The sequence below is a fragment of the Mesoplodon mirus genome, assembly GCF_964341445.2.
Source record: "Mesoplodon mirus genome assembly, chromosome: 3".
NCBI classification, from domain to species: Eukaryota; Metazoa; Chordata; class Mammalia; order Artiodactyla; family Ziphiidae; genus Mesoplodon; species Mesoplodon mirus.
Window position 1 is genome coordinate 113,453,493 of NC_138978.1, and position 27,552 is coordinate 113,481,044.

Sequence of the window (27,552 nt, forward strand, 5' to 3'; positions counted from 1 at the left end):
AGAGACTTCACTAGTGCATAAGGGTTATAGATAGAAAAGAAAGAGAATCGATAACCAGAGGATACCTTCCGGGGAGATACAGAGCTGCACAAAGATAAGGTGATGTCAGAGCCCTCCTGCTGTTCCCAGCTCCTGCTATTCATGACTCTCTTACTCGTTTGTTACATGATTCTATAATCGTGCTTATTTGGGTCATTTTCAGAAGAAATAATATTTGCTGATTTGCAGACCTTTTTTTTCCAACATGTAATTTCTATAAGGACATTGTTAACTTCTCGTGCTACTTCCTGAGGCAGAAAAGTATGCAGGTGCTATAGTCTGAAACTGTCATTCAGCGTTCCACAGCACTGGTGTTTCTTTTAACACTGCACCAAAACCAGAAGTCTGGGATGGATGGTGGTAGAAGTACAGGGGGAAGCCTTCCTTGTTGGTACAGTCACCATTCATGGTCTTCTTCCTCTTGCACCTTTGCCCCCCTGCCTCATAGGATTGTCTGTCTATCTCTGTGATATTATCCCAGGATGATTATTCAAAGCAAGTGGTAGGCATGCCAACTAGTGGGTATGTATGTATTAGGTGAGTGTGAGTTGGAAAGGCTCCTCACAGCAGAGATCCCCGCACCACAGGCTGAAATTTACCTGGGGAGCCTGCTCTGATTGTTCCCATGTTTAGGGTTGCTAGATAAAATATATGACACCCAGTCAAATATTACACAGGACATACTGATATTAAAAAAATTATTTGTTTATCAAATTCAAATTTAACTGGGCACTTGTATTTTTATTTGCCATATCTGGCAATCCTACATGCAGTGGAATTCCAATTTAGGCTAGTTTTCGAAGTTCACGACAGCTGGGGAAGGAACAAGGGAGTTGAAGTCGAAGAACTAAGTTTGAGTGCTAGCAACATTAGAGCCAGCTGTGTGACTTTGGATAAGGGGTTTAATTCCTCTGAGCTTCGCTTAACTTAGTTATACAAATAGAGACAATATTACCTATTGCCGTACATTTCTGAGCTGTTATGCTGATCAAATGCAGAAGTATCCTGGAAACAGACTAGCTCTATGCAAATGAGATTATTAGTAAGAATCAGAAGGAGTTGGAAAGAAGAACCCAATGAAGGAAGAAATACTATGAAACATTACCGTGCTGGCCTAGAACCCAGAATTGGCATGAAAATGAGAAACAAAAAGAAGTTGTTGTATGTTCTCCAGTAATTCATTGCCTTGGTCTTGCTTTTGTCCCACACTACTTGTGTGTGTGTGTTTTTCCCTCATACAGCAAGTGAACTATACAAACTCTTGCAGCCATTTCTGCTGAGGCGAGTGAAAGCTGAGGTAGCCACAGAGCTTCCCAAGAAGACAGAAGTAGTGATATACCATGGCATGTCAGCACTGCAGAAAAAATACTACAAGGCCATTTTGATGAAAGACCTAGGTAATCAGAGGGCACTTGTCCATTTAGAAACTAAATGAGGATGTGATTTGCATGCAAGGAAATATTTTATAATCACACTCACTTTGTATAGCAAGCACATGGGATGGAATTTTGTATTCTGAATAATATTCGGGTCAGCTGCAGAGTATCTTTAATATAACTCAGACTTTATTTGTTGTTGCATTTGTGAAATTTCCTCCCCATCCCCCTGCTCCAGGTTTTCCTTATTGCCTTTAGTTAAGCAAACTCTTCTAGGTGTCCCAGTCATGCCTTTCATTTTCCTATCCTGACACATATTTAACACATTGCAAAATGTTTCGGATAAATCATATTGGGTTGACCAAAAAGTTCGTTTGGGTTTTTCTGTAAGACGTTACCCGAATGAACTTTTTGGCCAACCCAATACTATCTGGAAGGAATCGGGACTGGGAAGGGAGAGGTAGGAATAGACAGGTCTCTCAATTTGCACTGTTTTGTCCCTTGGCTCCAGAATAGCAGTTGAAGAGTGAAATTTAGAATTCTGCAAAAGAGTAACAAAGTACCCCCTGATTTTGTTTTATAGTTAGGCTTCCTTCTTGAAACAAGGTGATGGTTAAGAAAACGTTATATCGATGTGCTATTAATTCTTAATGCGATTCAGTGAAATTTGGGAAGTTAATATAGGTTTGAAAGATATATTATTGAAATGAGTAAGGTTATGTATGGAAACTTACAGGGTTTTTTCTGTTGTTGTCCAGTAGTCCATCTCTCTCTCTCTTTTTTAAATTTCAGATGTGTTTGAAAATGAGATGGCAAAGAAAGTTAAACTTCAGAATGTCTTGTCCCAGCTTCGAAAGTGTGTGGATCACCCATATTTATTTGATGGTGAGGCAGTGCCCTTTTTTCTCACATTACTTTTTGTTGTCATTTCTGTGGCCAACTTCACAGCAAAATTCTTCAAAAGATTTGCCTATATTTACTGTCTATTTTCCCCCATTTTCTCCTGTTAATTTTTTATGTTGATGTTATCTCATGTATTGTTCATATTCAGATTTCTTCAGTTGTCTCCTAAACATCCCTTATGACTTCATTTTTCTTTTCTTTTTTTAAAGTAATTTTATTTTTATTTTAGATACAATGGGAAAACACAGGAGAATTTTAATCAGAGGGAGTGACATTATCTGATTTACATTTTTTTATTGTTTTGAGCTACGGACACTTAGAAACAACAGCAAAAACGAAACAAACAATCCAACCCCCAAAACAGCAGGCGCAGAAAGGATAACATATCCATCCCCCATCCCCTCCCACCATGAAGACCTCCTCCCTTTGCTGGGAGGAGAGTGACATGGTTATACTCAAGGGCAGAAATTGGAGAATGAGAGAATTCTGTACAAATAGGCCTTGTTAAACACAATTCTCATTCTCCTTAGCCTTTCCCACATAGTGTGGTTCCTTTTTCACAATTGCCTCTCTTTGTTCAGCACAATAGAAAAGCATTTAAATTTTGCCACTTTTCTGGGTCTTTCTTCATTTCCTTAGGAGAGCTCCCTGTGTCATGTAAAAACTTATGGGAAATAATGTGTATGCTTCTCTCCTGTAAATCTGTCTCATGTCTGTCTTTTTTTTTAAATTCAGGATCTAGTCATAGATCCTGCATTGCATTTGTCTTTTTTTTTTTTCCTGTGGTACGCAGGCCTCTCACTGTTGTGGCCTCTCCTGTTGCGGAGCACAGGCTCCGGACGCGCAGGCTCAGTGGCCATGGCTCACAGGCCCAGCTGCTTCACGGCATGTGGGATCTTCCCAGACCGGGGCACAAACCCGTGTCCCCTGCATCGGCAGGCAGACTCTCAACCACTGCGCCACCAGGGAAGCCCTTTTTGTCATTTTTTAAAATTTAATTCACTTATATTGGTAGCCTTTGGGACAATTCCAGGCCTTTCGTGGCTATGAGGGCTCTCTTTACTCTCCTGTAATCTAGAAGTGTTCCTCAGCTTTTTTTTTTTTATTTTTTGGTCTTTCATGAAATTGACAGTTTTGAAGAATCAGGGCAGGTTGTTTTATGGGATGTGTCATAATCTGAATTTATCTGATCATTTCTTTTTTTTTTAACATCTTTATTGGAGTATAATTGCTTTACAGTGTTGTGTTAGTTTTTGCTCTATAACAAAGTGAATCATTATCTGATCATTTCTTTATGATTGGATGCCCCTTGGTCTTGAACCCACTTGTTGAGCCTTTTATCACTACCATTCCTAGTTCACCAGTGGTCTCCAAGTGGCTCAACCAATAGTTGTCAGTTGACATTTTAATTAACCTCTCAAAACCTTGACGTAATTGATTGCGTCTTGAGACACCTTTATCTTTTGGCTTCTGGGACAATACTTTCTCTCGCTTTTCCACCTGCCTTACATCTGCTCCTTCTCAGCCTCCTTTGCTTCTTCCCTTTCATCTTATGGATGTCTGTAAATTTCCCTCTTAAGTGCTACTTTAGTTGCATTCTATACATTTTGATATGTAGTGTTTTCATTCAAAAAAAATTTTTTTTTAATTCACTCTGATTGGTAGCCTTTGGGACCATTCCAGACTTTTTGTGGCTGTGAGGGCTCTGTTATTGATAGGATCAGTGTGGAGGGTTTGCCAAGTCATCTTAAGGAAGTCTTTGCCAAGTAGCAGTATGAATTGTTTTAAAATGTCACAGAATCTTAATTAGGTGCATATCAGAGCTTTTTTTTTTTTTTTTAAGAGATGGGGCATTGGGAACATGTAGATTTTGAAGGAAGCCCTCCAGGTTATTCTACTATCCCCACCTCGAGAATGACTCATTTATACATCTAAGCCTATTTCTTGATTTGTTTTCTAGAGTGAGAGCCTGAAGGTTTCAATTTTGGGTCTCTTTGGTCTTTAGCGTATCCCTGGTGCCTCAGCTTCCTAAAGAGTGGGTTTCTTCCTTGGGTAAATATTTCTTAGGCATATTGGGTGTGCCAGGCTCTGTGATTGATGTTAGGCAGTGCTGAGATCATCATGTAAAAAATAATTATGAAACACCTCAAAGAGATATGAGACTTGGGCCCTTTATCAGTTGGAAGGAGCTTGGCCTCTCTGTAGCCTTGGCTGTCGGCTTTTCTGTTCAGTCTGCCCTGACTGGGGACACATTTACGGGCAGTGGGTTCTTTCTTTTCCAGGTGTGGAACCAGAGCCTTTTGAAATTGGAGGTCACCTGATCGAGGCCAGTGGGAAACTTCACCTGCTGGATAAGCTGCTGGCATTCCTATATTCCAAGTAGGTGGTAGTTTCATATTTTCTGCTCTGAGCTGGTGACTGTTAAAACCAGAATAAGGAGCAACTCACTGGTTTCTTGAGACTAATCCCAATTCTCCTTTTTTCAAGACCCTGATTCAGGTTCCATCTTCTCTGCAACTACAACCCCCTCCCCCCATTCCATTCCATCCCACACCATCCCCTCCATAATCATCCTTTCCTTTCCTGATTTCATACAGCACTTAGGATCGTAATCCAGTGCTTGGCAATGTGCTGCCTTAATCTGCTGTCTGGTTAATTGCTGTATATTAACCATCTCACTCCAGCTATATTGTTTAGTTCCACAGGGACAGAGATAACATCAAGCATTTCTTGTTTCATTTCCTGCTGGTACCTTGCATTGAATTGGCACATAATAAGTGCTTAGTAAATATTTACTTCTGTTAACTTGTGGGCCTTGGTTTGAACCCAGGGAGAACTTGGGGACTCTTTCCCTGAGACATGAGTTGGGCATCGGATGACCGAGTCACTTCTGGAGCCTCTAAAGGTTCCGCTAAGTGTTCAGTGGCCTGGTGTCCAGCCTGTATCTGATCTTCCTGATCCCCAGAGGGACAGAGGAGTCTAGAAAAATCCTAGTTTCCCAAGGATTTCAAAGTTATCCCTTAGGGACAACTGACCCAAGTAGGCCTGAACCAACCTAAAACCTCAGATTTGGCAAAACTGTCTAGCATTAGGAATGTGCAAGTCAAATAACTACATGTCTTACTATATTTTATTGGCTATGATGTATCTACTCTAAGTGTCTTAGTGTTGGAGAAGGACCGATAAATACCTTCTCTCCAACCTTTTCCTTTCACAGGTGATGAAACAGGCCCAAAGATTGTGTGGCTTGTCTGAGGCCACCACAGCTAGCAAATGACAGAGATGGGATTAGAACTGAGGTCCTCAATTTTAAGTTCAGTGCGTTTTCTACCAATGTGGGGCTAGAGTCTTGAAGGAATTGTTCATAACTGTTCATCTACACCCATTGCAAAATCAGATTAAATTAGTTTTCCTAATGAGAATGTTGTTTTGACAGTGCTGTGCTTCTTTGTTTACACAAACTTTTTTTTCTTTATTCTTTTTCATTAGTTATCTACTTTATACATAGTATCAGTAGTGTATATATGTCAATCCCAATCTTCCAATTCATCCCACCCCTCCCTTTCCCCCCTTGGTGTCCATATGTTTGTTCTCTACGTCTGTGTCTCTATTTCTGCTTTGCCAATAAGATCATCTATACCATTTTTCTAGATTCCACATATATGTGTTAACATACGATACTTGTTTTTCTCTTTTTGACTTACTTCACTCTCTATGACGGTCAAATAATGGCTGATAGCATGGGGCTCTAAGCTTGACTTTGTTTTTTGTTTGTTTGTTTTGGTCGCACTGTGCAGCTTGTGGGATCTTAGTTCCTCAACCAGGGATTGAAACCTGGCCCCCAGCAGTGAAAGCACAGAGTCCTAACCACTGGACCGCCAGGGAATTCCCTTGAATTTGTTCTTGACTTAATCCATTTTACCTCCTCCTTTCCTCTCTCCTCTCCCTACATAAATTTTCTCATGTATCACATGGGATATGAGATGCCACCTGCCCCTTGCTTCTCTAAAGTGATGTTTCTCAGAATTTTTAACCAATAATGCTATACATTGAGAGGATAGTAACTTTCACCCCCAAGTAGAGAATAGCTATAGATTGCCAACCACAAGCTCTTTAGGGTTATCAATTTTTGTTTTTTGTACATTTGAATTTTGCATTTTTCTCTTCACAAATCTTTTATTTTGCTGTTAAAATAAAAGTGTCTATTTCTTTGCATTTAGTATTTGACATCCTAGAAAGAGGTGTCTTGGTTATCCAGTCTTCCTACACGCTCTGGTGCATTGACACATGCTCCTGGGAATATCCCCACTCTAGTTTGAGAACTGCTCTAAGGATACAGCTACATGTGCTGTTATATCCTTCCATAAAGCATTTTGCATTACTGAAGAAGTCTCTGTAAATGATTACGACATTTATATTTCTGCTTCAGTATTTCATTTCTTTATAAACTTGCATTCTTTGGTAAGTGTCACCTGAGCGAAACCCACCTTAAATACTATCAGAGTTGGCAGTTTTCCTTTTCTTTTTCTTGCCAGGGGCCATCGAGTTTTACTTTTCTCCCAAATGACCCAGATGTTGGATATTCTCCAAGACTACATGGATTATAGAGGTGACATCCCTTGACCACTACATTGCTCAAGACTTTTAGACTTTTAACAGTCCAGATAGGCCCCTGAAGAGTTACCTGGGGTGTGGGGCTGTTACAGAGGAAAGCAGTGTAAGAACATTGTTCAGAACCAAAGGAAGGTTGCTTACAGTAGGGGCGTGCCTGTATATGAGAAGGGACAAATCAGCATTTGGTTTTGAGCTGACAGTGTTTAATTCCACAGAGAATACTTGGAAATGGTTAATGTTTCTCTGTTTTCTCCCTCTGTGTGAAGGCTACAGCTATGAGCGTGTGGATGGCTCCGTGAGAGGAGAAGAGAGACACCTGGCCATCAAGAACTTTGGACAGCAGCCCATCTTTATTTTTCTCCTGAGTACCAGGGCAGGTAGGCTGCATAGACACTGACCAAAGCAGACAAATAAGGGGTGACACAGTACATTCACATCCTAACCATTAGTATGTTTTTCCTTAATTCTCTGAAAGGTGAGGTTATTACTGAGGAGTGGAAAAAAGGGGGAACTGAGGGAGATGACATAAGTTTATCAAGGTGCTGGACTCCTAGCATGGTGTTCTTTTCTATCCAACCGATCTAAACTTTCATCTCATCAGGGAAGTAAGGCTAAAACCTGGGGTCGTTGGAAAGTAATTCTAACCTGCTTTGACTATTGACCTGGGATCGTCCTGAAAGATTTCTATGATTTTCTGCAAAATTTTAGTCACATTTGATAGAGACAGCTTACCTTCCCAGCCATGAAATGAGATAACAACCTGTCTACTAGTTGTCCTTCCAACAAGTAGCTCTGGAATAGTGTAAAAGCTTAATAAAAATCTAGTATTAAAAAATGTGATAGGGCTTCCCTGGTGGCACAGTGGTTGAGAGTCCGCCTGCCGATGCAGGGGACATGGGTTCGTGCCCTGGTCCGGGAAGATCCCACATGCCACGGAGCGGCTAGGCCCGTGAGCCATGGCCACTGAGCCTGCGCATCCGGAGCCTGTGCTCCGCAACGGGAGAGGCCACAACAGTGAGAGGCCCGCGTACTGCAAAAAAAAAAAAAAAAGTGATAATGAAATTGCCAGCTTGTTAGAATTATTTATAACATTGCCTATATAAACTTGTTAAAAATATTATACATGACATTTATAGTGTTTTACCAGTTACAGAATGTTTTCATTTCTTTAAATAATATGACATCAGCTCTTGGAGATCAAATTATTCTCATGTCATGGAACAAGCAGACCTTAAGTTAGTTTTAAACTCATAGAATCTTAAGTTTCATTATTTTATTTTTTGTAGACCTAAATCTTGATGGAATAGATGCAGGAGCTCTGAAGGGATATGTGTCCTCTATTAATAAAGAGAGATCAAGAGGAGAGTTCAGGCTTACTTAGTAAGCATTTATTAAGCATTGTTCCGCCTGTGTACGTCTCACCTCTGTATTGTGAACATCTGGTCAGATTCATATGACCCTACTCGCTTCCAAGATCATCAACTGCACCCTGGATCTCAGCCATTTGTTCCTGTCATTAGTTGTCTCAGGGTAGACTTAGGAGAGACCGAAAGGATCAGGGCAAACATCATCACTGTTGGGAAAACAGCCCTCTTTATGCTTTACTGATTTCATCATCTTCATATTCAGAGAGAAGCATTGTTTGAAACGTCTAAAATTAGGAAGAAAGAGATCTCTGCTTTTCAGCTAATCTCCTTGGAGCACTCAGAATTAGTTGAAACACAGTGATCTTTTAGAAGCCAAAGCAGTTCTGGACATGAGTCTTTTCCAAACACTGTCCTGTTTGCTCTTGCTTTTTAGCTGTATATTTGCATCATTATCATTTATTCAGCAGTTCCCCTCCAACTTTCACATATTTCTGATTGAGTCATATCGCCACCAGGTGGCAGTGATAGCTCATGAATATGTCCCAAAGAAGTCTGGCTACAACTTATTTATAAAATATTACCCCTTCATGAAGAAGAGTTTAACTTAGACAACATTAACCCAAGAAGAAGAAGAAAATTTTTAGGGAGCACACTTTAATGAAAGAAGTGCCTGGGAGGTATTATGGAATAGTGGGTAAAAAGCATAGGTTCTGGAGCCAGACCATGTGGCACTGAATCTGGTACTTTCTCTTTCCAGCTGTGCAACTTCCAGTAAATCCCTTAACCTCTCTGTGCTTCCATTTCAACATCTATAAAATGAGCATAATAACAGTAACTGCTCATAGGATTGTTGCAAGGATTAAAGGAGTTAATATATGTAAAGTGCTTATTAAAACAGTGCCTGGCAAGGAGTAAAGCACAGCACCAGGGTAGCCATCATTATTACTAAATATAATTTAGCATCTCTCAGTAATCAGTCTTTAATATCTCTTTATTCCAACTTTAATTTTATATGAAGGGTTTAATTAGAATATTCCTGCCTGACTTGTCTTGAAATCCAGCATAGAGACAGTAGCCTGTCTCAAAAGTTAGTCCTTAATTTTGGCTCTTGGAACAAGCCGTTTCAGGCTTGCTTGTTTCAGCAACGAGCTGTAACGACCCTGCAAAGAGGGAGTCAGTTTTGTACTTGTTTCCACATTAATCAAAGCGAAGGCTGTAATTTGCCTTCATGGTTCTCTTAATTCCTGTAGTCCAGGGAGCCTCCCCAGCCCTTTTCTTACAGTGCTGAAGAAAGACCAGAAAGTTGTCCCAGGGAGTGTTCTTGTCCTTTGGTTGGTTTTGTTACCTTGTCTTTGATTAATGTGGAAACACATACAGAAGAGACTTAACTGAAGTTTTCTCCAGTCAGAGGGAGGTAGCTTCCCCACTCCTCTTGGGAGTGTAATAAATGGCATCCCCTCTTCTCATTAACTTGTATCGCGGGTCTTACTGCTTAGTTGTACCTTGCAGTGGATGTTAAGAGCTCTTCTCTTAATGTTGCCCACAGCAGACCTCACTCATATTTAAAACTGGTTCTGAAAGAGCATGTGGCCTTTGCTATAGATGATTCTAAACAAATTGTAATGAAGATTTTTAAACAGAAGAGATTTAAGATGGCTTCAGGGCATGAACTTAAGTACCCACTTTTGCTCCTTACCCCTGCTGCCCTCATTCTGTTACTTTCAGTCGTTAAACTTTCCCAAGTCAGGCGATAGGAGCCCAGGTAGGACTTTTAACCACTACAAGGCTCTGTCTGGAGCTGGGGATGGGGGTGTCAGTTTGAAGGATGAAGCCAATTGTTTTGGCTGCTCTCAATTTATCAATCTGGCCACTGTAGCCTTGCGTCTTTATTGTCTGGTCCCTAGCCCATGTGCTGCTGATAACATTCTTTTTTGCATTATTTTCAGGTGGAGTTGGCATGAACTTAACGGCAGCAGATACCGTTATTTTTGTTGACAGCGATTTCAATCCTCAGAATGACTTGCAAGCAGCTGCCAGGGCTCACCGAATTGGCCAGAACAAGTGAGAGATTTAAGCATAGCACGGTTCCACTTCCTTGGCTCTTGAGCAGTTCTGGGTTGGGGAGGAAGGTGAAGAGTGTGGGCTGGTGACAGTCCTAGACTGGAGGGCGAGAGACCGCTAGGTTTTAGCCCAGCTCTGTTGCTCACTCATGAGTAGTACTGGGATGGGCATGTTATTATTCCATACTTGCTTTGTTAAAAAGAGCAAAGTCGGGCTTCCCTGGTGGCGCAGTGGTTGAGAGTCTGCCTGCCGATGCAGGGGACACGGGTTCCTGCCCCGGTCCGGGAGGATCCCACATGCCACGGGGCGGCTGGGCCCGTGAGCCATGGCCGCTGAGCCTGCGTGTCCGGAGCCTGTGCTCCGCAACGGAAGAGGCCACAACAGTGAGAGGCCCGCGTACTGCAAAAAAAACAAAAACAAAAACAAAGAGCAGAGTCAGATTGTGAAAGGACTAGAAGGAAGCTTTAGAAGTTATTTATCTCATCCTTCCTGAATTAAGGTCTAATTCAGTTAAAAAATGAAGTTATGGCTTTATGGAGCTAAGCTAAAAAGATAAGTCTTACCCTTTGGCCTGAGGATGATTTAGATCTCCCGAAAGTTTTCCTCCACCACAGATAAGGAACCCAGTTATGGCCATCTCATCATCCCTCCCTTGACTCTTTTGGAAGGGTTCAGTGAGAATTAGAAGCCGGATCTGTCTAACAAATGCTCAGGTTCACATACAACCACTTCCCTTTAGTTGTACCCTGAACATGGCATTTTGGGTTTGTTTTCTTTTAGGTGTATTGACCTTGCATGCTTGTGCCCTTCTTTGCAGGCCCTTCTATGTTAGTGCATTGCTTTCCTTTGACTTCTGTACAGGTCCGTTAAAGTCATTCGGCTGATTGGCCGAGACACTGTGGAAGAAATAGTCTGTAGGAAAGCAGCCTCCAAGCTGCAGCTCACCAACATGATCATAGAAGGGGGCCATTTTACTCTGGGAGCCCAGAAACCTGCTGCGCATGCTGACCTCCAGGTAAAACGTATTCTTCACTTTAGAATGTGTCCTGGTTTTAGTCAGTGCTCCTGTGGATGAGAAAGTAAATGAATTAACCACCCACTCTCCCCAACCACACATTTGTTCTCTGGGCAAATTCCTACCGTTCATTATATCTACTGCGTGCAAGCTGCTGTGGGAGCTAAAATGAATCTGATATATAAAGGCAGAAAAATACAGAATGAGGATGGGCTTTGGATCCCTCTGCTTGGATTCAAATCCAAGCCTTGCCACTTATTGGCTGAGTGGCTTTGAGCAGATCTCTTAACCTTTGTTTTTCTAAAAGTGAGGATACCACAAGTTACCTCAGGGGGCCTTAAGAGAATTAGATAAACAACTCAGCATGATAAATAATGATTAATCTCATACCTCCATCTTAACCCCAGACCCTTGGATCAGCGCTCTACATCACCTTCTTCATACTCAGAGAAAGGTGGACAAGATCAGGAATTCAAAATTATGCCTTAGGAAAAATAGACGAAAGAACTAGAGTTAATTTCTTGAAGAAGGGGACGCAGGATAGGAAGCAAATGCTGGCTTGGAAGACTTTAGAGAAAGTTGTCTTCTGGAAGAGGGCTTAGAGATATTCTGTAGCAGCCCTTGGGTTAAAATTGGAACCCATATTACGATATATCCCAGGTTCTCCCATTTTGACCCAGGGATGAGTGGCTGGAAGTGGAGAGACCAACTCCTAGCATACTGGAAAGATCCAGGCGTGAAGTGAGTAATAGACCTCTGACGGCGCAGTAGCAGTGGGAGGGTCTGGAGTGAGCAACATTACAAAAGAAGAAATGACAGGAGTCGGCTGCTTAGAGGTGGGAAGCTAGGGAGATGGAAAATTCAAAGGTGTCTATAAGGTCTTAAGCCTGGATGATGAGGAGGATAGAAATTAGGAAGATAGAAGGTAGGCAGAGTTTTAGGAAGGGAAGATAGTTTATGCTTTAGTCAACAGAGTTTGCAGTAAAAAAATATAAACAAAACTATTATTAGAGGAAAACTCAGAGACAAAAATTTCATTTGCAAAAGTTTGTAGGAGAGTAGGCTTTAAAGGGACTAGTTTATCAAACAAAATATCAATACAACAAGTATTTAAAGGAAAAAAAGTTAAACACTATTATAAGCAGAATTACCCAGTTTACAGTTAGTCTGGTTAAAAAAACATTTTCTCACATGGCTATCATATCCACAAAGACCAGTGCGTATCTTTACACATCAGCTTTGCAAAAGACAGGGCTCACATTGGTTTTGTTAGTGAGTCGGTAGCTGACAGGAAGGGCTCAAGGATTCTTTTATTTTAGGTCTAGAATTAGAAAGTATCCCTGGGTTTTGTGCATGTACTTGTTTGATTTTTGTTTATCTCAAGGTGCAAAGTGTGTTTTTTTTCTTTCTCTGTTTTTCCTTTGGTTCCCAATTGATGTGTGCATGCTTATCCATGCTGGTGGCAGGGCCGGCTGTACGTATTTTTTTCACATTATCCAAAAGGCAATTACAAATGTAAGATGAAGGCTTGAGAGAGAGGTAGGGACAGACAGCAGAGACTCTTAAATATAGTTCTCCATGCACGAGTTCTCCCATAGAACCTTGAGAGCGACAAGTTCAGCGTTGGGTCTGGTGGTGGGAATAGATGGCGGAGCCTTGGAGTGCCCACATTCTGGGTGTGGGAGGAGGAGGGGTTGTCAGTGAGAAGTTGGAACTCTCCCAGTGTGGGAGGGGCTCAGGGGATTCAGTCGAGGTGTCCCTGTGAAGCAGGCTGCTGGGCATGTCCATGTGATTGAGTAGACATGCCTCTGTGCCGTGGGCCAAATACTAGTGGGAACATAGACCCCTGGCTGTTTGAGAGGGGCTCTGTCGGAATCTCGCCCAGCTCGTGGTTATCAGAAGGTTACGTTCCGGCTCTAATGTCTGATTTCTCTCTTCCCTACCAAGACTCTGCAAGTTATCTCTTTGGTTGCCAAAAGCAAAGGTAACAACCCAATGCCCTTGTCTCAGAAGACAGCAGGGTTTGTTTGTAAGATGAAAAGAATCCAATAGTAAAAGATGTAACTGTTGTTTAGTAAATTTAAGAAGTATAGGATCCTGAAGTCCTCAAGGAAGGAAGGAAGGTTTGTTATCCTGCAGGAGGAACATAATAGAAACAGAGAGAGGCGGATGCAGATGTAGTGAACATGTATTGAACGCTTACTGTGCGCTAAGTATCATATGAAGTGCTTCTTTCCGATTGTTTCATGAATATGAATAACAAGGGAATGAGGTAGGCACTCCCTTTATTCCTATTTTAAATAATTTGCCCTAGGACATTCACTTACTAGGACGCCAATCCAAGTACTCTCTAACTTCCAAGCACATGCCCTTGCCGTTAATTACTGTAATATTATTGCTTCTTTAAAAACACGTGTAGTCCCTTGGTGACTGAGACACATCACAAGTGAAAGCATAAATACAAGGTAGACTGAAGGGAGTGTCCCAGGACGGACCAGTCTTTTTCATAAATATTTGGCTTTCTTCTATTTTTGGTGCCAGTCGTCTTGTTATATATATCCAGGTTAAAGATCAGTATATCCAGGTTTGATGCTTAGGTGAGCTGTCTAAATTGTTTTCAAGCTGATACAGAATACATTAAGATTTCCAAGTTACAGAATACACCATCTGGAGATAACTGACCCAGTCTAAAGAGACAAGATGCAAATGAGCCAAGATGTGAATGCGGCTTGGTTTAGAGTCTCAGAGTTATCACTTAGGGAAGTACAGAGCTGGAAGTAGGAAGCTAAAGCCAGGAAAGATGATCTGAACTTTTTAGGTCATTCCTACAGCCCTAGGGATAGGCTGAGGGCACATCAGAGAGAAGGAAAGAGAAGCAGGGTAGTGCAGTGCTAGAGGAATGTCCAGCAACATTAGAATTGAGAAAGGGCTTTCAGGTCTAGTGGTTGGGAGTTGTTACTGGTCTTTGTGAAGGCAGTTTCCATAGAGCACTGCGGCAGGAACAAAATTGCCAAAGGAAGGAAGTACCCCGTGTAGCCTTCTCGTTCCAAGAAGTTTGGCAGTGGAAGGGATGGGAGAGTAGCTAACAGGGTCTGACTTCTCATGTGGCTGCTGGGATTGCCTGTGAAAAAGACTCCATGAGAAGTGCTAAGATAATGCAGGATATGGCTGTTATTCAAAAAAAAAAAAATTGGAGGCTCAGATTTTTTGTTTATTGAGAATTGTCAAAGTCAGCATCTCTGTCATTTATCACTCTCTGCTTACCCATCATCCAACTACAGAACAGCCCCATTGGTGTCATCTGTCATGGGGAGAGAAGGAAGGCTGACCATCAGAGAAGGAGTGTGCCTGGTGTCGTTAAGCCACTTTGCAAATCACTGATATCCAATGTTTGTTTTCATGAGGGCCAACTGGACTTTTTGTTTTCTTCATTCAAGTTGAATGAGATACTCAAATTCGGTTTGGATAAACTCCTGTCCTCTGAGGGGAGCACCATGGATGAAATAGACCTGGAGTCTATCCTGGGAGAAACAAAAGATGGCCAGTGGATCTCTGGTGCCCTGCCGACAGCAGAAGAAAGAAGCAGAGAACAAGAGGAAGGAAGTAAGTGGGGGCGATGAGAGCAGAGCCAATGGCGCGGCCACCCCAGGCTAGAACATGAGTGAGATCGGTCCCCAGGGAAGGTCCTGGATACTGCTCCTGGGACATCCTTTTCCTGTCCGGCCCTATTCTCATCTTGGGCACACTGTTTAAGACTTAACATGGTTCAAGAACTCTTCCTAGGCTGATTGGAAATTGGCTGTTCCCTTGTATCTGAACTTTGAACCAAGTTGATGATACTAATGCTTATGGTAGTATCAATCTCAAGGATTTTAATTTGTGTTTTTTCCTCCCTTGATTGCAAGCGTCTTCTCTCGTTTATCAGTAAATCCTTCTGTCCTTAGTATGGCGCTACACACAGTGATCCCTTTTCTGAATAGTAGAATGAGTTATTTTTTAAATTATAGTTAACACCAGTGGAGCATTAAGTGTGAACTTATGTGCCTTATACCTATGTTTTCATTTCACTGCTCTGTGAAGTGAGGTACCGTTAATTTTAATTTTTTTAGTGAAGCAATATATATGATCATGAGATGATCTTGTCTTTTTTTTTCTGATTTGGGTCAACATTTGTCTTTTGTCCATTACTATCTCTATAGTATTTTAATTTCTGATTTGAAATTTTTTTTTTCACATAGTAGCTTTGTAAGGATGTTTCCTGTTGTCTTAGGGTTATTTTGAAATGACTTTATTTTCCCATACCAGTGACAACAGAGATTCAGTGTGGACTGGGGTGAGAGGTCTGATAGTCTTACTAGGCTTCTTAATTCCAGAGTACCTTATTCCGTTCATACAGGGAAGGGCAGTTTCTTTACCCGACACTGCTTCCTTTTATTGGGTGGAGAGTGGGCTGGCATGACTTGCGGTTTTGTGATTCTCTTTTGTTTCTGTAGGACCCTGAATTTCCATCACTTGCTTCCTTCTTTCCCTTTGCCACCAAACTGTCAAAGCATGTCTTCCCCTTCTAAGTTGTCTCTTGCCCCCAGAAGCAGTGCCTTCCCAAATTGTAAGCTGCAACTACTTTCTAGTTCCTTCCTTTCAATTCCTTAGTAGCCGCTGCTCTGATCTGCCAGGTCTCAGACCTTTCTTCATTATTTTCCCATTTGGGGTGTGTCCTTCTCGTGTGGGATAAATTTGATCTGTGTCTGACGTTGCTAGAACCGCCTCTTTTCTATGCAGTCTCTGCCTGACTCTCTACTCTAGTGTGGGCTTGGGAGCCGACTTAGCTGGTTTGAGATGTTCATTTCTCTACCTACCTTCAAATTGAAGTTTGTAGTACTCTCTGCCTCCTAGTTTTGTAGTAGGCGTGGGTTCAGGGTGGTTTTGTTATCCTTGTTCTGTATGGTTTTTATAGGATGTTTGGGGAGATTGGAATGTCAGCAGCTGGCGTGATTCTACAAGATAGTGCTCTTTGACTTTGCTCGTAGTTTAGCTTCTAAATTTTTTAATATTAGCATCCCATTTTTATTCTTCAAGAACTCATTCTTATTCTCTGCTTGTTGTTGTTTTAAATGTATCTTGTTCTCATTCCAGGGGTATAACATCCTCTCTGAGGACATTTATTATAGCTTTTAAAAAGTATTCCAGGGAGAATATTTATTGTATCTTTTAACAAAGTATTCCTCTACTCCCTGTGTTGTCTCTCTTTTCTCTGGTTGCTTCTCCTTCTTTTTAAAAAATTTGTCTTCTCCTTGTTGGTAGTTTTCCTGAAATACCGGGTGTGCTCTGGCTGGCTGTTCACGTGTGCTGGTGAAATGCCAAAGCTGATGGGCAGCTCCGGCCTGAGCAGGTATCTGGGTGTGGGAAGCAGTCAGCCTTGAGAGGAGGCTGCGGACGTGCCAGGCATGCTGCCGCTGCTCGAAGGGACTGTACCTACTTGTTTCCCTCCTTGTTCCATTCCATGGGAGGTAAATCACCAGGGCCCAGAGATCAGAAATAATGTAAAATGAGATAAGCAAAGCTGTCTCCCCCCTGCACGTGCAGGTTAGTTTTGATGATTCTGGGTTTATGGGTTTTCTCCCAGGGAAGTTAACCTTGAGCTGAGACAGTCATTAGATAATGTAGACCACCGTCTGGCAACCTTCCCTTTTCTAGTCTATATAATCTGCAACTGTAGCACAATAAAATTTGCCTTGCAACCATCAGTTGTCTTGGGCCTTCTGACCCCATTCGTCGGTGCTATTTCAGTTCCTTACCCCTTCCCTTCTGGCCCTGGGCGGTGAGATCCTCTTTCTCCAGCTGGTCCACAGCATCTGGGCTCCCGGGGCTTATTCCAGCATCACTGGTTGGTGAGCTGTCTTTCACACTGAAAGGGACCTTCCCAGATGTCTGTATTGGAAGTCTTTTCTCTGGGTAACTCTGTTTCTCCAGAGACGAATCCTTTAATATCTTTCTTGGAAGAGGTGGGTAAGGGTCGGAATAACCTGTTTGCTCAGATTGAGGAGACAGCGTGAGTGAAGGGGTTCAGGGCACTCCTGTATTTGGTGTGCAGATTTTCTCTCAGTTCCTCCACCCCACAGTTCCTCGTCCATGGTAAGTTCTAAGCTTTTGGGGGATTGAAAGGGTCTGTGTTCTTATAATCACCCCTTGGCTAGGCACCTGTGTTTTGCTTCCACTGTTCTTTTCACTCTTATCATCCCTCCAGCCACTTCTATTTTCTAAAGATTTACTGACCTTTTCATCCACTGTCATCTCATATATCTTTTTAAAATCCCTTTACTGCCATGTACTTATTTTAGGTGGGAGAAGAAATAGATGTATGTGGTCCTATTTTTAAGTTGCACTTTGATTACATTAAGTACTGAAGCTTGCTTGCACCCATTTCTGCACTCATCTAGATTAATTTCAGCTTATTTTCCTAACGTTTAGTAGAACAAAATAAAATTTCACTGTTTTCCAGAAAGATAATTACAATTTTTTTAGCAGTTGGACTGAGAAATATTTTTTTTTCAGGCAGTCCAGCTGCCAGAAAAGATTTCCCAGTTGTATTAAAATTTGGAATTTTGTCTTTGATCAGTGAGTGTAGAGTTCACTCTGTGGTAGATGGTTCCATTGGCAGGCTATAGATAAGTGTCTAAGCCTGTGGTCTCCAAACTTCTCTGGGCTGCAGACTGAAGACAGATAGCATGGTTAAAAGAATACAAATAAATATGAAAGACTAGTAATTACAGCATCCCCTATCAAAATTAAATAGAAAACAGGGTGGCTTTATCTTGAATGCCAGGCTTTTTTTTTTTAAATCACGTTCATAAGTTGAGAATTGCATGAAGATACATATGTTGATATTTTACACTTCTTGGCTCTTTATTTTTTTTTTTCCACTTGTTGATAGAGCACCTCATTGAAAGCCCCCTGCTGATTTAATTAGCAAATGCCAATTAGAATTACAGCTGGTTGGATTTGGGTACAAGTGTGAAGCAGTTGATCTCTTGAGAATGAAAATGTTTTGCTTTCGTACTCTCTGGGGAAAGCATACTTATAGCTGATATTATAACGCTGTGAAAATACATTTTTGGTAACATGTGCTATTAAATATGTTTCACTTTAGAATCATTGTCTCACCTCTCTGGTTGCTAGTCTTGGCTTGTTGTGACTTATCTTTATCATGTGATTCATGATCTTGGCACATCAGCCAACCTCTTTGAGCCTTTGTGTCCTCATCTGTAAAACGGTGCTATTAGTATCTGCTTTACTCTTTTACACAGTTGCAAAACACATGGCATAAAATGCTATTCAAGTTTACACTGTCACCATTATTGTTGTTACTGTAATTGTTATTTGCCGGCCTGTTACCTTTCCATCCTTCTTTAGAGAACAGTAGTGTACTGAAAAGAGCACACTGGCCTTAGAGTCAGAAAATCCTGCCGTCTTCACTTATTAGCAATGAGAACTGGGGAGTCTCTTGATCACTGTCTGAGCCTCAGTTTTCCCTTTCTTAAGTGGGGTTAGTTATATCAGAACTGGGGTGAGGCTCATGAAGATGCTTCATGAGATCTACAAAGAATATTGTAAATCTAAGGGATTGTTTTTGTGCTTCTTTATTCCCTCCTAGATTTTCTACTTGTTCCTTTTAATATTACAGCAAAGGGGGGAAAAGTTTGAGTGTTAAACGTGTGTTTGGAATTTTAAAAATATGCTCTTGGTTACCTTTATTAGATAATCTTAATGTCAGTGAGATTTATGCTGGGGAGTTGTGTGGAATGAACAAGTGATGAGTGTTCCAGAACTCAGCAGGGTGGAGGCATCCAGCAGAGACTCACAGACCATCTAGAGATAGACCAAAAGGGCTTTAGCTCTCTCCTTTGAAAAGTAAATACACGAGATCCCCATGTGGATCCCAAACCCATCAGCATTAGTGAGATCAGAAATCCAGTACCTTCATCACAAGCTAGTCTTAGCCCATTTAGAATACAGCCTGCTCTTTTGTTCGCCCTGGTTATTGCTTTGACTAGAATCAATCTATTTTTCTTTAGTATCTAACATTTCTCTCTTTGTGTTTTATGTTTTTAGAAAACCACATGTACTTATTTGAAGGTAAAGATTATTCTAAGGAGCCTAGTAAAGAAGACAGAAAATCATTTGAGCAACTGGTGAATCTTCAGAAAACCCTTTTGGAGAAGACTAGTCAAGAGGGCCGGTTACTCCGAAATAAAGGCAGTGTAAGAACTATTAATTTATGTAAGGATAAATTCTTTCAAACGTTCATCCTAAGAGAACAAAAAACGATGCTGGGAGTGATTGGTTAAGAAATAAGTGTGTAAGTGTTTGTTGAAATATAAGTATCATTGACTGTACCCTAGTATAAAAACTATGTAAGAAGTTGGCATAAAAATAATAACGAGGGTATATTTTACCATTTAATGCAGGTGATAGCAGCCTTGTCTATCTAAGCCACCCCTGAAGGGATCATGGCATTACACCAAAATACCACACCCTGCTGCTGACAATCATGACCCTATGTCATTAAGAGAGGATGACAACCATAAGTGTTGTATGTAATGTCCACAGTATTTGGCACTTAATCTGTGCTCATTAAATGCTAGTTGTCATTAAGATAATCATGATGTTGAAATATTCTGTTTAAGACAGAATGATATAATACATTGAGGAAGATTTCCATTAAAAATGGTTAAACCTAAAATAGCATCCTGCAGGGTATGCCTTCAATTTTTAAAAAAAGTTATTTTCTGAAGTACCTTATTCCTAATGAAATTAATGAAATTAATCAAAATGATGTATTGCTGTACTAACCATGGCAGTGCTTTGGTTGAGTTTAGAGCATGGTATCCTGGTTACCATGCCTACAAGATGTATTAATTGAAGTGTCTTGCTACCACTTCCCACCACCCAGGGTGACGTGGTGGCAATGTCTTGTGAAATATTAAGCACGTTGCTTCTGTTCAGAGTATGTTTTAGGGATGAATGAAACTCGTGAAGGAACAGGTAGCCCCCAACTTTCCTGGTTATGGAGCTTGTTCTTCCTACAGGTTCTCATCCCAGGTCTTGTGGAGGGGTCTACCAAAAGGAAGCGGATTCTGAGCCCAGAAGAGCTGGAGGACAGGAGGAAGAAAGGACAAGAAGCAGCAGCCAAGAGAAAGAAACTATTAGAGGAGAAGAAGAGGAAGAAGGAAGAAGCAGAACATAAGAAAAAGTATGTATGTGTTATTCGATTGTATTATTAATAAAGCTGAGGGTCCCAGTTGGTAAAGAAATCACTATTGCATAGTGAGTCCACAGTTGAACATCACTTTACAATTGCAGAAAATGTCTGTAAAGCTGGTAGTTCCTACTGGTAATAGAATACATTTTTAAAGATTAAACTTTAACCTTAACAGTTAGTCTACTTAAGAGAACAGTCCTGAGTGCCTAAGGCAGAGAAGATGCATTCAGTTGAAGCTAGAAAATTTTAGGATTTTATTTCAGCTGCCTAACGAGAGTAGTTTACTTGAACATTCCCTTTTAGTCACATGTTCTTAAAAACAGTGACATCCGGTGGCTGCTCATTTTTGAAGTGTAGTCAGGAGGCAGTTAGGCTAATCAGTAACACTTCTTGTTTATTTACAAATAGGCAGAAAACAGGGTGAGTTTCTAATTGCATCTCCACTTGGCACTTACTGTTTGTGAATAGCAGTACAAGATGTGCTCCAAGGGAAATTGTGATAAGCCCAGTTAATTTCCTTTCCTCTCTGGCCTGTTGAAGGATGGCCTGGTGGGAGTCCAACGATTACCAGTCCTTCTGCCTGCCTTCCGAGGAGAGCGAACCAGAGGACCTGGAGGACTGGGAAGATGAACGCTCTGCCCAACTGGATTATGAGGACCCAGACTCGACCTCCATCAAGTATGTAAGCGGTGATGTCACCCACCCACAGGCTGGGGCGGAGGATGCTGTCATCGTGCACTGCGTAGGTAGGAAAAGTGGTGGGGCCTGAGTCTTTGTGGTACCAAGGTCTGGGGAAGATGAGGCAGAATCCTGATTTAGGGGTGATTAATGGGCCCAGTGTAGTCTTGTGTGGTCAAAAAGAGTGAATTTTAGAACCAGGAGACTGGGATTTGACTCTTGTCCCTCTTGTTTATCTGGTTGAGCAGCCCAGCCTCTCTGGGCCTCAACTTCCTTATCTGTATAATGGTATAAGATCTGCCCTATTCTCTGCACAAGGTTTTTAAGAGAGTACAAGGAGGTAGCATCTATAAGACAAATGAATCCTTTCAAAACTCCAAGCATGTTCTTCCCTCATGACCTTTGTACTTTTTACTTCCTTTGTCTGGAGCCCTCTTTCCCCACTTTGCCACATCAAGCATTGTTCAAATGTCTGCATCTCAGAGAGGTCTCTCTTGATTGCCCAGACCCCAACCTCACCCCTCTATTCTTCTTTATCCACTTTCTTACCTTATTTTACTTGATGATACATCACCACCTGACATATTGCCTATGTATTTGCTTATTTGTTTCATTGAACTAGAAAATAGCTCCATGGGAATAGGGATTTTTTTTTTTGTCCACTGCTGTAACCCTAGTGCCTAAAACAGTTCTTGACATGTAATACTAACAAATATTTATAGTATAATTGAATGAATGAATGACTGTAAATACCAGGTACTAACTAGCTGTGTTAGTACCAGCTTGAATAAGTCATTTAACCTTTCCATTTTCTTACCTGTAAAATGGGAGTTGTGTGCTGTTGTATTATGTCTGCTCTGCATCTTTCCTCAGCCATCTCCCAGGAATTACAGAAGTACCGCAGAGATTCTGCTCTTTCAAAACACTAATTTTTTTGATGCTTTTCTGTTATGATGGCCAAGTATATTCCAGAAAACCTAAACATATTTGAGAAGTCCAGTGTATAATAGGTGCAGGAGATTAGTTTCTTCTGCTCTTTGAAAAATCATTCTTCTACAAGTCTCTTCGGTGTACCTTTGTTTTTTTAAATTGTGGACTGGATTTTGCCTCCTATAGAAGAAAATTTTCTCTTTCTTCTATTAGATGACTCTGGCCGCTGGGGCAGAGGTGGTTTATTCACAGCTCTGGAAAAAAGATCTGCTGAGCCAAGAAAAATATATGAGCTGGCTGGGAAAATGAAAGGTAAGAAGCAAAGCAGAGAGAAGGGTTAGGGATGGGAGAAGAGGGGAGAGGACGCTTAGGACAAGTATTAGGTGCATTAAAAAGCACTAGATGAGGAGCAGGACGAGCTGGTTGGAGCCGCATTCTGTCATCAGTCAGCTGGTTGATATGTGACTTTGAGGCAATCCCTTCCCCTCCCTGTGTCTGTTTTCTCATTTGTAATTTGTGAATAATACTTATTCCACCCACCGCATGGGACTATAATGAAGATAATGAATGAATGTGCAAGTACTTTGATAAATGTCAATTCCTGCATGCATGTTAAAGTGTTGGCTTGAAGATCATTTCATTGTTTACTCAATTCACTCCATCTTCTTGAGGGAATATCTCCTGAAAATGTCAGACTCCTGTGGGAGAGAACTGAGACATACCATTGAAGTGCTAACAAGACCTGGGTGCTGAAGGGAAGGAGGTTGTATTATGAAGTAACACTCCCTGGAGGCAGAAGTAGAGCTGTGCGGGGCAGGGGAACTTGGAAGCTGAACACTATTCCCCCTTGGCATACGGAGGGGCCAGGGCACCTCCTGTTATGTGTGGAGATCACAAAGTGGCAAGAGGAGTAAAGTGATTGTTGTGATTAGCCTCTCAAGTTCCATAGGAAATAAAGGATCTTGTCCAATGGAGGAGGGCTCTTCACATTTCTTAGAGATTGTTTTTTTCCTAATTCTTCTGCTCACTTCTCCAGGGTAGAAGGGGATGTAAGGACTTAGAGTGAATACTCTTTCTACTAAAACAGATTACATATTACAGAGCTTAATATGTGTGAAATAATTAACCCAGATCTAGATATTGATTGGGCAGCTGGAAAAGGAGAGAATTCAGGAGGTCGGAGTTAGAGATGCAGGCTGAGAAGTTCCCCTTTGGACGAGGAATGGGAGGGCAGAGAATAGAGCATGGAAAACACCTCCATTTAGGAGCAGAGGCAAGAAGGGGAGAAAGAAGGAATTGTCAGAAAAATAAGAGAACCTTGAGAATGGAGTGTTTTGAGGTACAAGAGAGGAGAGATGTCAGGAAGTGGTCTGTAGTGTCAGACACTGTAGTGAGGATGAGCATTGGGAAAAGGCCATTGGATTTGCCCCAAGGGCAGTCACATGACCTTGGAGCACTTGGAAGAATGTGTGAAAAGTAAAACCTGGTTGCACAGAGTTAAGGCGTAAGTGATCAGTAAGGAAACAGATGAGGGTGTGCACTGTTTTCTGAAGAAGGATTGAAATAAGGTAGAGCAGGGTAGATGAAAAGTGGGCTTGAATTATCAGGGAGGGCTTCATGGAAAGTGGTGAAAGTTCTCTTAGGCCTGGAAGGGTGGGTTGGGTTGAATTTAAATAGGTGGAGAGAAAGGGCAGGAGAGTCCATAACCATGTCTCATTCTTTTTGGTATCCCTGTAACTCCACCGTTCCCAGTATGGGGTATTGAATGATCCCTGCAGCTACACTGCAGATGTTTTTGGGGAATGTTGTGTAGGTCAGACAGGCTGGAATAGAGGGTTTAGGCTGAGGAATAGAGGAGAGTTAGATTTTAAAGAAAAGAGATTTGGGCCACATTATAGAAGACCGTACACGACTTGTCCAGGGAGATGCCATTCTAGGCAGGACCTTATCCAATGGCTAGTGGCTAGATATGGGAGATTTGAGTAGAAGAATGGCATAGCAGAGCAAATATTTTAGAATGACTTGAACAATTGGGGTATGCAGGATGGATTGAGAGGACAAAAGGTTCAAACTGGAGTAGGCCAAAAAAAAAAAAAAATTGGAGTATGCAAAGCCATAGAATTAAATTAGCACATTTCTCTAGAGAATTTGATTTGATTTGGATGAGGTAGGAAAATATACAAATACAAATATGTAAGTATTGTAGAATAAAATATTTGAATAGTTTAAGACAAACGTAAGACTCTTCTAAAGGAATTTTACGTTCATAGTGCCCCACCCCCTCCCAGCCTGGATGCCTCTGGGTTTTGCATTCACTCTCCAATGCCTACAGGAGTACTTTGTAGGCAGCGTTTGAGAGGCACTGAATTAGGAGATCATAAAAATTCAGGTGTGAAGGGGGTGACATGGTTGCATAAGACATTCCTTCTTTAATCTCCCTTTTTAACTGACGGTTTAGACATCTAAACATGAACGGGGGTGCTTTGGTGGGTCTTTTGGGAGACCCAAGAGGAGACTCACCCACCACTGCAACTGGTAAGAGACAGACACACCTCCGTATAGGCAAGGAACCAATGGACCCAGCAAAACTGCCTAGACCCCTCTCACTGCTGTAGGGCAAAAATCAGGTGAGTGCTGCCCTGGGCAGGTACTCACACACAGAACTTGCAGAAGTCCAGCCTTCCTGAAGGGAGACTCTGGTACACTATTGGAGAAAAAGAAAAATATGAGTTTGCTTGCAGCAGAGGTGGTAAGAGACTTTCCCAGCATCAACCCTCCCCCCAAGGAAACACTTCGAGGGGCTGATTTTTCTGGCAGAGGCACCTAGCTACCCTCGCCAGGTGGAACACAGCTGGAAAAACCTGTTTCTCTTTGCCAGCATCTGGAGTACTAAGGTGGGAGCTCCACGACTTGTGGGAAGGAAGGACATTGGGAAAGAGGCAGATAAGAGTTTCAAATGGTGTCAAAGACATGTGCTCAGTAGGAAGTTCACTCAAGGACCCCTGGGGGTACCACCCTGGGGATCTCCCTACTAGGTGTGTGGGCACTCCCTATGCACCAAGTGTTAAACCCACACCTCCCCCCAGTTCTGCTGCTGGCTCCCTGTGCTTGCTCCGCAGTGTGTCCATGAGAGTGAGCTCTGCTAGACCAGGAGCCCACTCAAAACAGGTCCTGTCGATGGGTAGGGAAGAAACCACAAACTTAATTTATAGTGCCACTTTCTGGGGAAAAAAGGTGTGCAGCCAACCTGGTGAATTATAAGAATCAGAGAAGACACAAAAGCTTAAAAATTTGGCCACAAGACAGAGCAAGAAGAGTGGAGCACAAACACATAGGAAAAACTGAGATAATACCAAAACCATAGAACATAATACCCCATCTGCTGAAGGTAATGAGCACAGAGTTTAGGACGTATCCGCTACTTCAGATTCAAAAGCACCAGCATGTACCAGGAATATGAAAAACCAAGGAAATATGGCATCACAAAAAGAAAATGACAGTTCTCTAGCAACCATGCTCAAAGGCACAGAATATTATGATCTAACTGACAAAAGAATTCAGAATAGCAGTTATAAAGAAACTCAATGAATTTTACAAGAAGACTCAGGCAACTCAGTAAAATCAGGAATAAAATATGTTAACATAATGACTTCTTTTCAAAGAGATTGAAATTTTAAAAAACCAAACAAATTGTAGAGCTGAAGAAGTCAGTGGATGAGATGAAGAATGCAATAGAGAGCAGCTATAGCAGGGGAGACCATATGGAAGAAAGGATAAGTGACTTCGGGAGATAGAAATTTTGAAATAACACAGAACAGATGAAAGAACAGAAATTTTAAAAGAGCGAAGGAAGCTTATGTAAGTTATGAGATTGAAACAAGAAAACACAAATATCAGAATAATTGGGCTTCTAGAAGGAGAAGCGGACAAAGAGTTTATTTTAAGAAATAATAGCTGAGAACTTTGCAAACCTGAGGAATGTCTTGGACATACGTGTCCATGGAGCTGATAGATCACCTTATAATCTCAATGCAAAAAGACCTTCTCCAAGACACATTATAATGAAACTGTCAAAAATCAATGATAAAGAATCTTAAAAGCAGCCAGGGAAAACAAGAATGTAACCTACAAAGGAACCCCTATTAGGCTATCAGCAGATTTCCTAGCAGAAACTCTACAGGTCGTGAGAGTGGAATGACATATTCAAAGTGTTGAAAGATCAAAATTTCCAGCCAAGAATACTTTACCAGCAAAGTTATCTATTGGGTATGAAGGAGAAATAAAGGCTTTCCTAGGCAAACAAAAGCTGAGGGAATTCACCACCACTAGACCTGCCTTGCAAGAAATGCTGAAAGGAGTTCTTCAAGCCAAAATGAAAATACACTAATCAGTGACATGAACACATATGAAAGTACACAACACACTGGTAAAGGTAAAATATATAGAGTCAGATTTAGAAAACTAAGTGTTAGGATGGTGTGTTAACCACTCAACTATAATTTAAAGGTTAAAGGAAAAGAGTAGTAAAAATAACTAACTATAGCTACTATAAATTGCTAATGAATAATATAAAAACATAAAAAGAGGTAAATTGTTACATGTATAATATAAAAGGGAGGAGTAAAAGGGTGGAGCTTTTATAGGCAATTGAACACTGTTCTGTCTATAAGATGTTTCATGTAAGCGCTATAGTAACCACAAAGCAAAAACCTAGAGCAGATCCACAAAAGACAGAGAAAGGGGAACCAGAGTATACCACCACAAAAAATAACCAATTTACAAAGGTAGGCAGAAAACAGAGAAAGAGAAACAATGGAAATACAAAACCACTGGAAAGCACAAGATGACATTAGTAAGTCCTTACATATAATTACTCTAAATGTAAATGGATTGGTGACTTCCCTGGTGGCGCAGTGGTTAAGAATCTGCCTGCCAATTCAGGGGACACAGGTTCGAGCCCTGGTCCGGGAGGATCCCACATGCTGCGGAGCAACTAAGCCCCTGTGCCACAACTATGAGCCCGTGTGCCTAGAGCCCGTGCTTCACAACAAGAGAAGCCACCGCGATGAGAAGCCCATGCACCACAGTGAAGAGTAGCCCCCACTAGCCACAACTAGAGAAAGCCCACGTGCAGCAATGAAGACCCAGCACAGCCAAAAATAAATAAATAAAATGTAAATGGATTGAATTCATCAATCAAAAGGCACAGAGTGGCTAGATGGATAAAAATAACAAGACCCAACTATATACTGCCTATAAGAGACCAACTTGGGCCTTAAAGACACATGTAGACTCGAAGAGATGGAAAAA

At 41.4% G+C, this 27,552-nt stretch overlaps 1 protein-coding gene across 2 annotated transcripts in view; it reads left to right on the forward strand.

Moving 5' to 3' along the window:
* CHD1L (chromodomain helicase DNA binding protein 1 like) overlaps positions 1-27,552 on the forward strand; it is a 60,873-nt gene that overhangs the window by 28,675 nt on the left and 4,646 nt on the right. The window contains exons 8-19 of one of the 2 annotated variants that reach the window (XM_082613705.1): positions 1,281-1,436; positions 2,208-2,300; positions 4,601-4,697; positions 6,854-6,927; positions 7,199-7,309; positions 10,246-10,360; positions 11,222-11,375; positions 14,813-14,978; positions 19,485-19,633; positions 20,462-20,625; positions 21,175-21,380; positions 22,456-22,554. In XM_082613705.1, coding sequence (XP_082469831.1) covers positions 1,281-1,436; positions 2,208-2,300; positions 4,601-4,697; positions 6,854-6,927; positions 7,199-7,309; positions 10,246-10,360; positions 11,222-11,375; positions 14,813-14,978; positions 19,485-19,633; positions 20,462-20,625; positions 21,175-21,380; positions 22,456-22,554 — 1,584 coding nt within the window. The remainder of the gene's footprint in view (positions 1-1,280; positions 1,437-2,207; positions 2,301-4,600; positions 4,698-6,853; positions 6,928-7,198; positions 7,310-10,245; positions 10,361-11,221; positions 11,376-14,812; positions 14,979-19,484; positions 19,634-20,461; positions 20,626-21,174; positions 21,381-22,455; positions 22,555-27,552) is intronic. The other variant, XM_082613706.1, reaches the window with a different exon arrangement.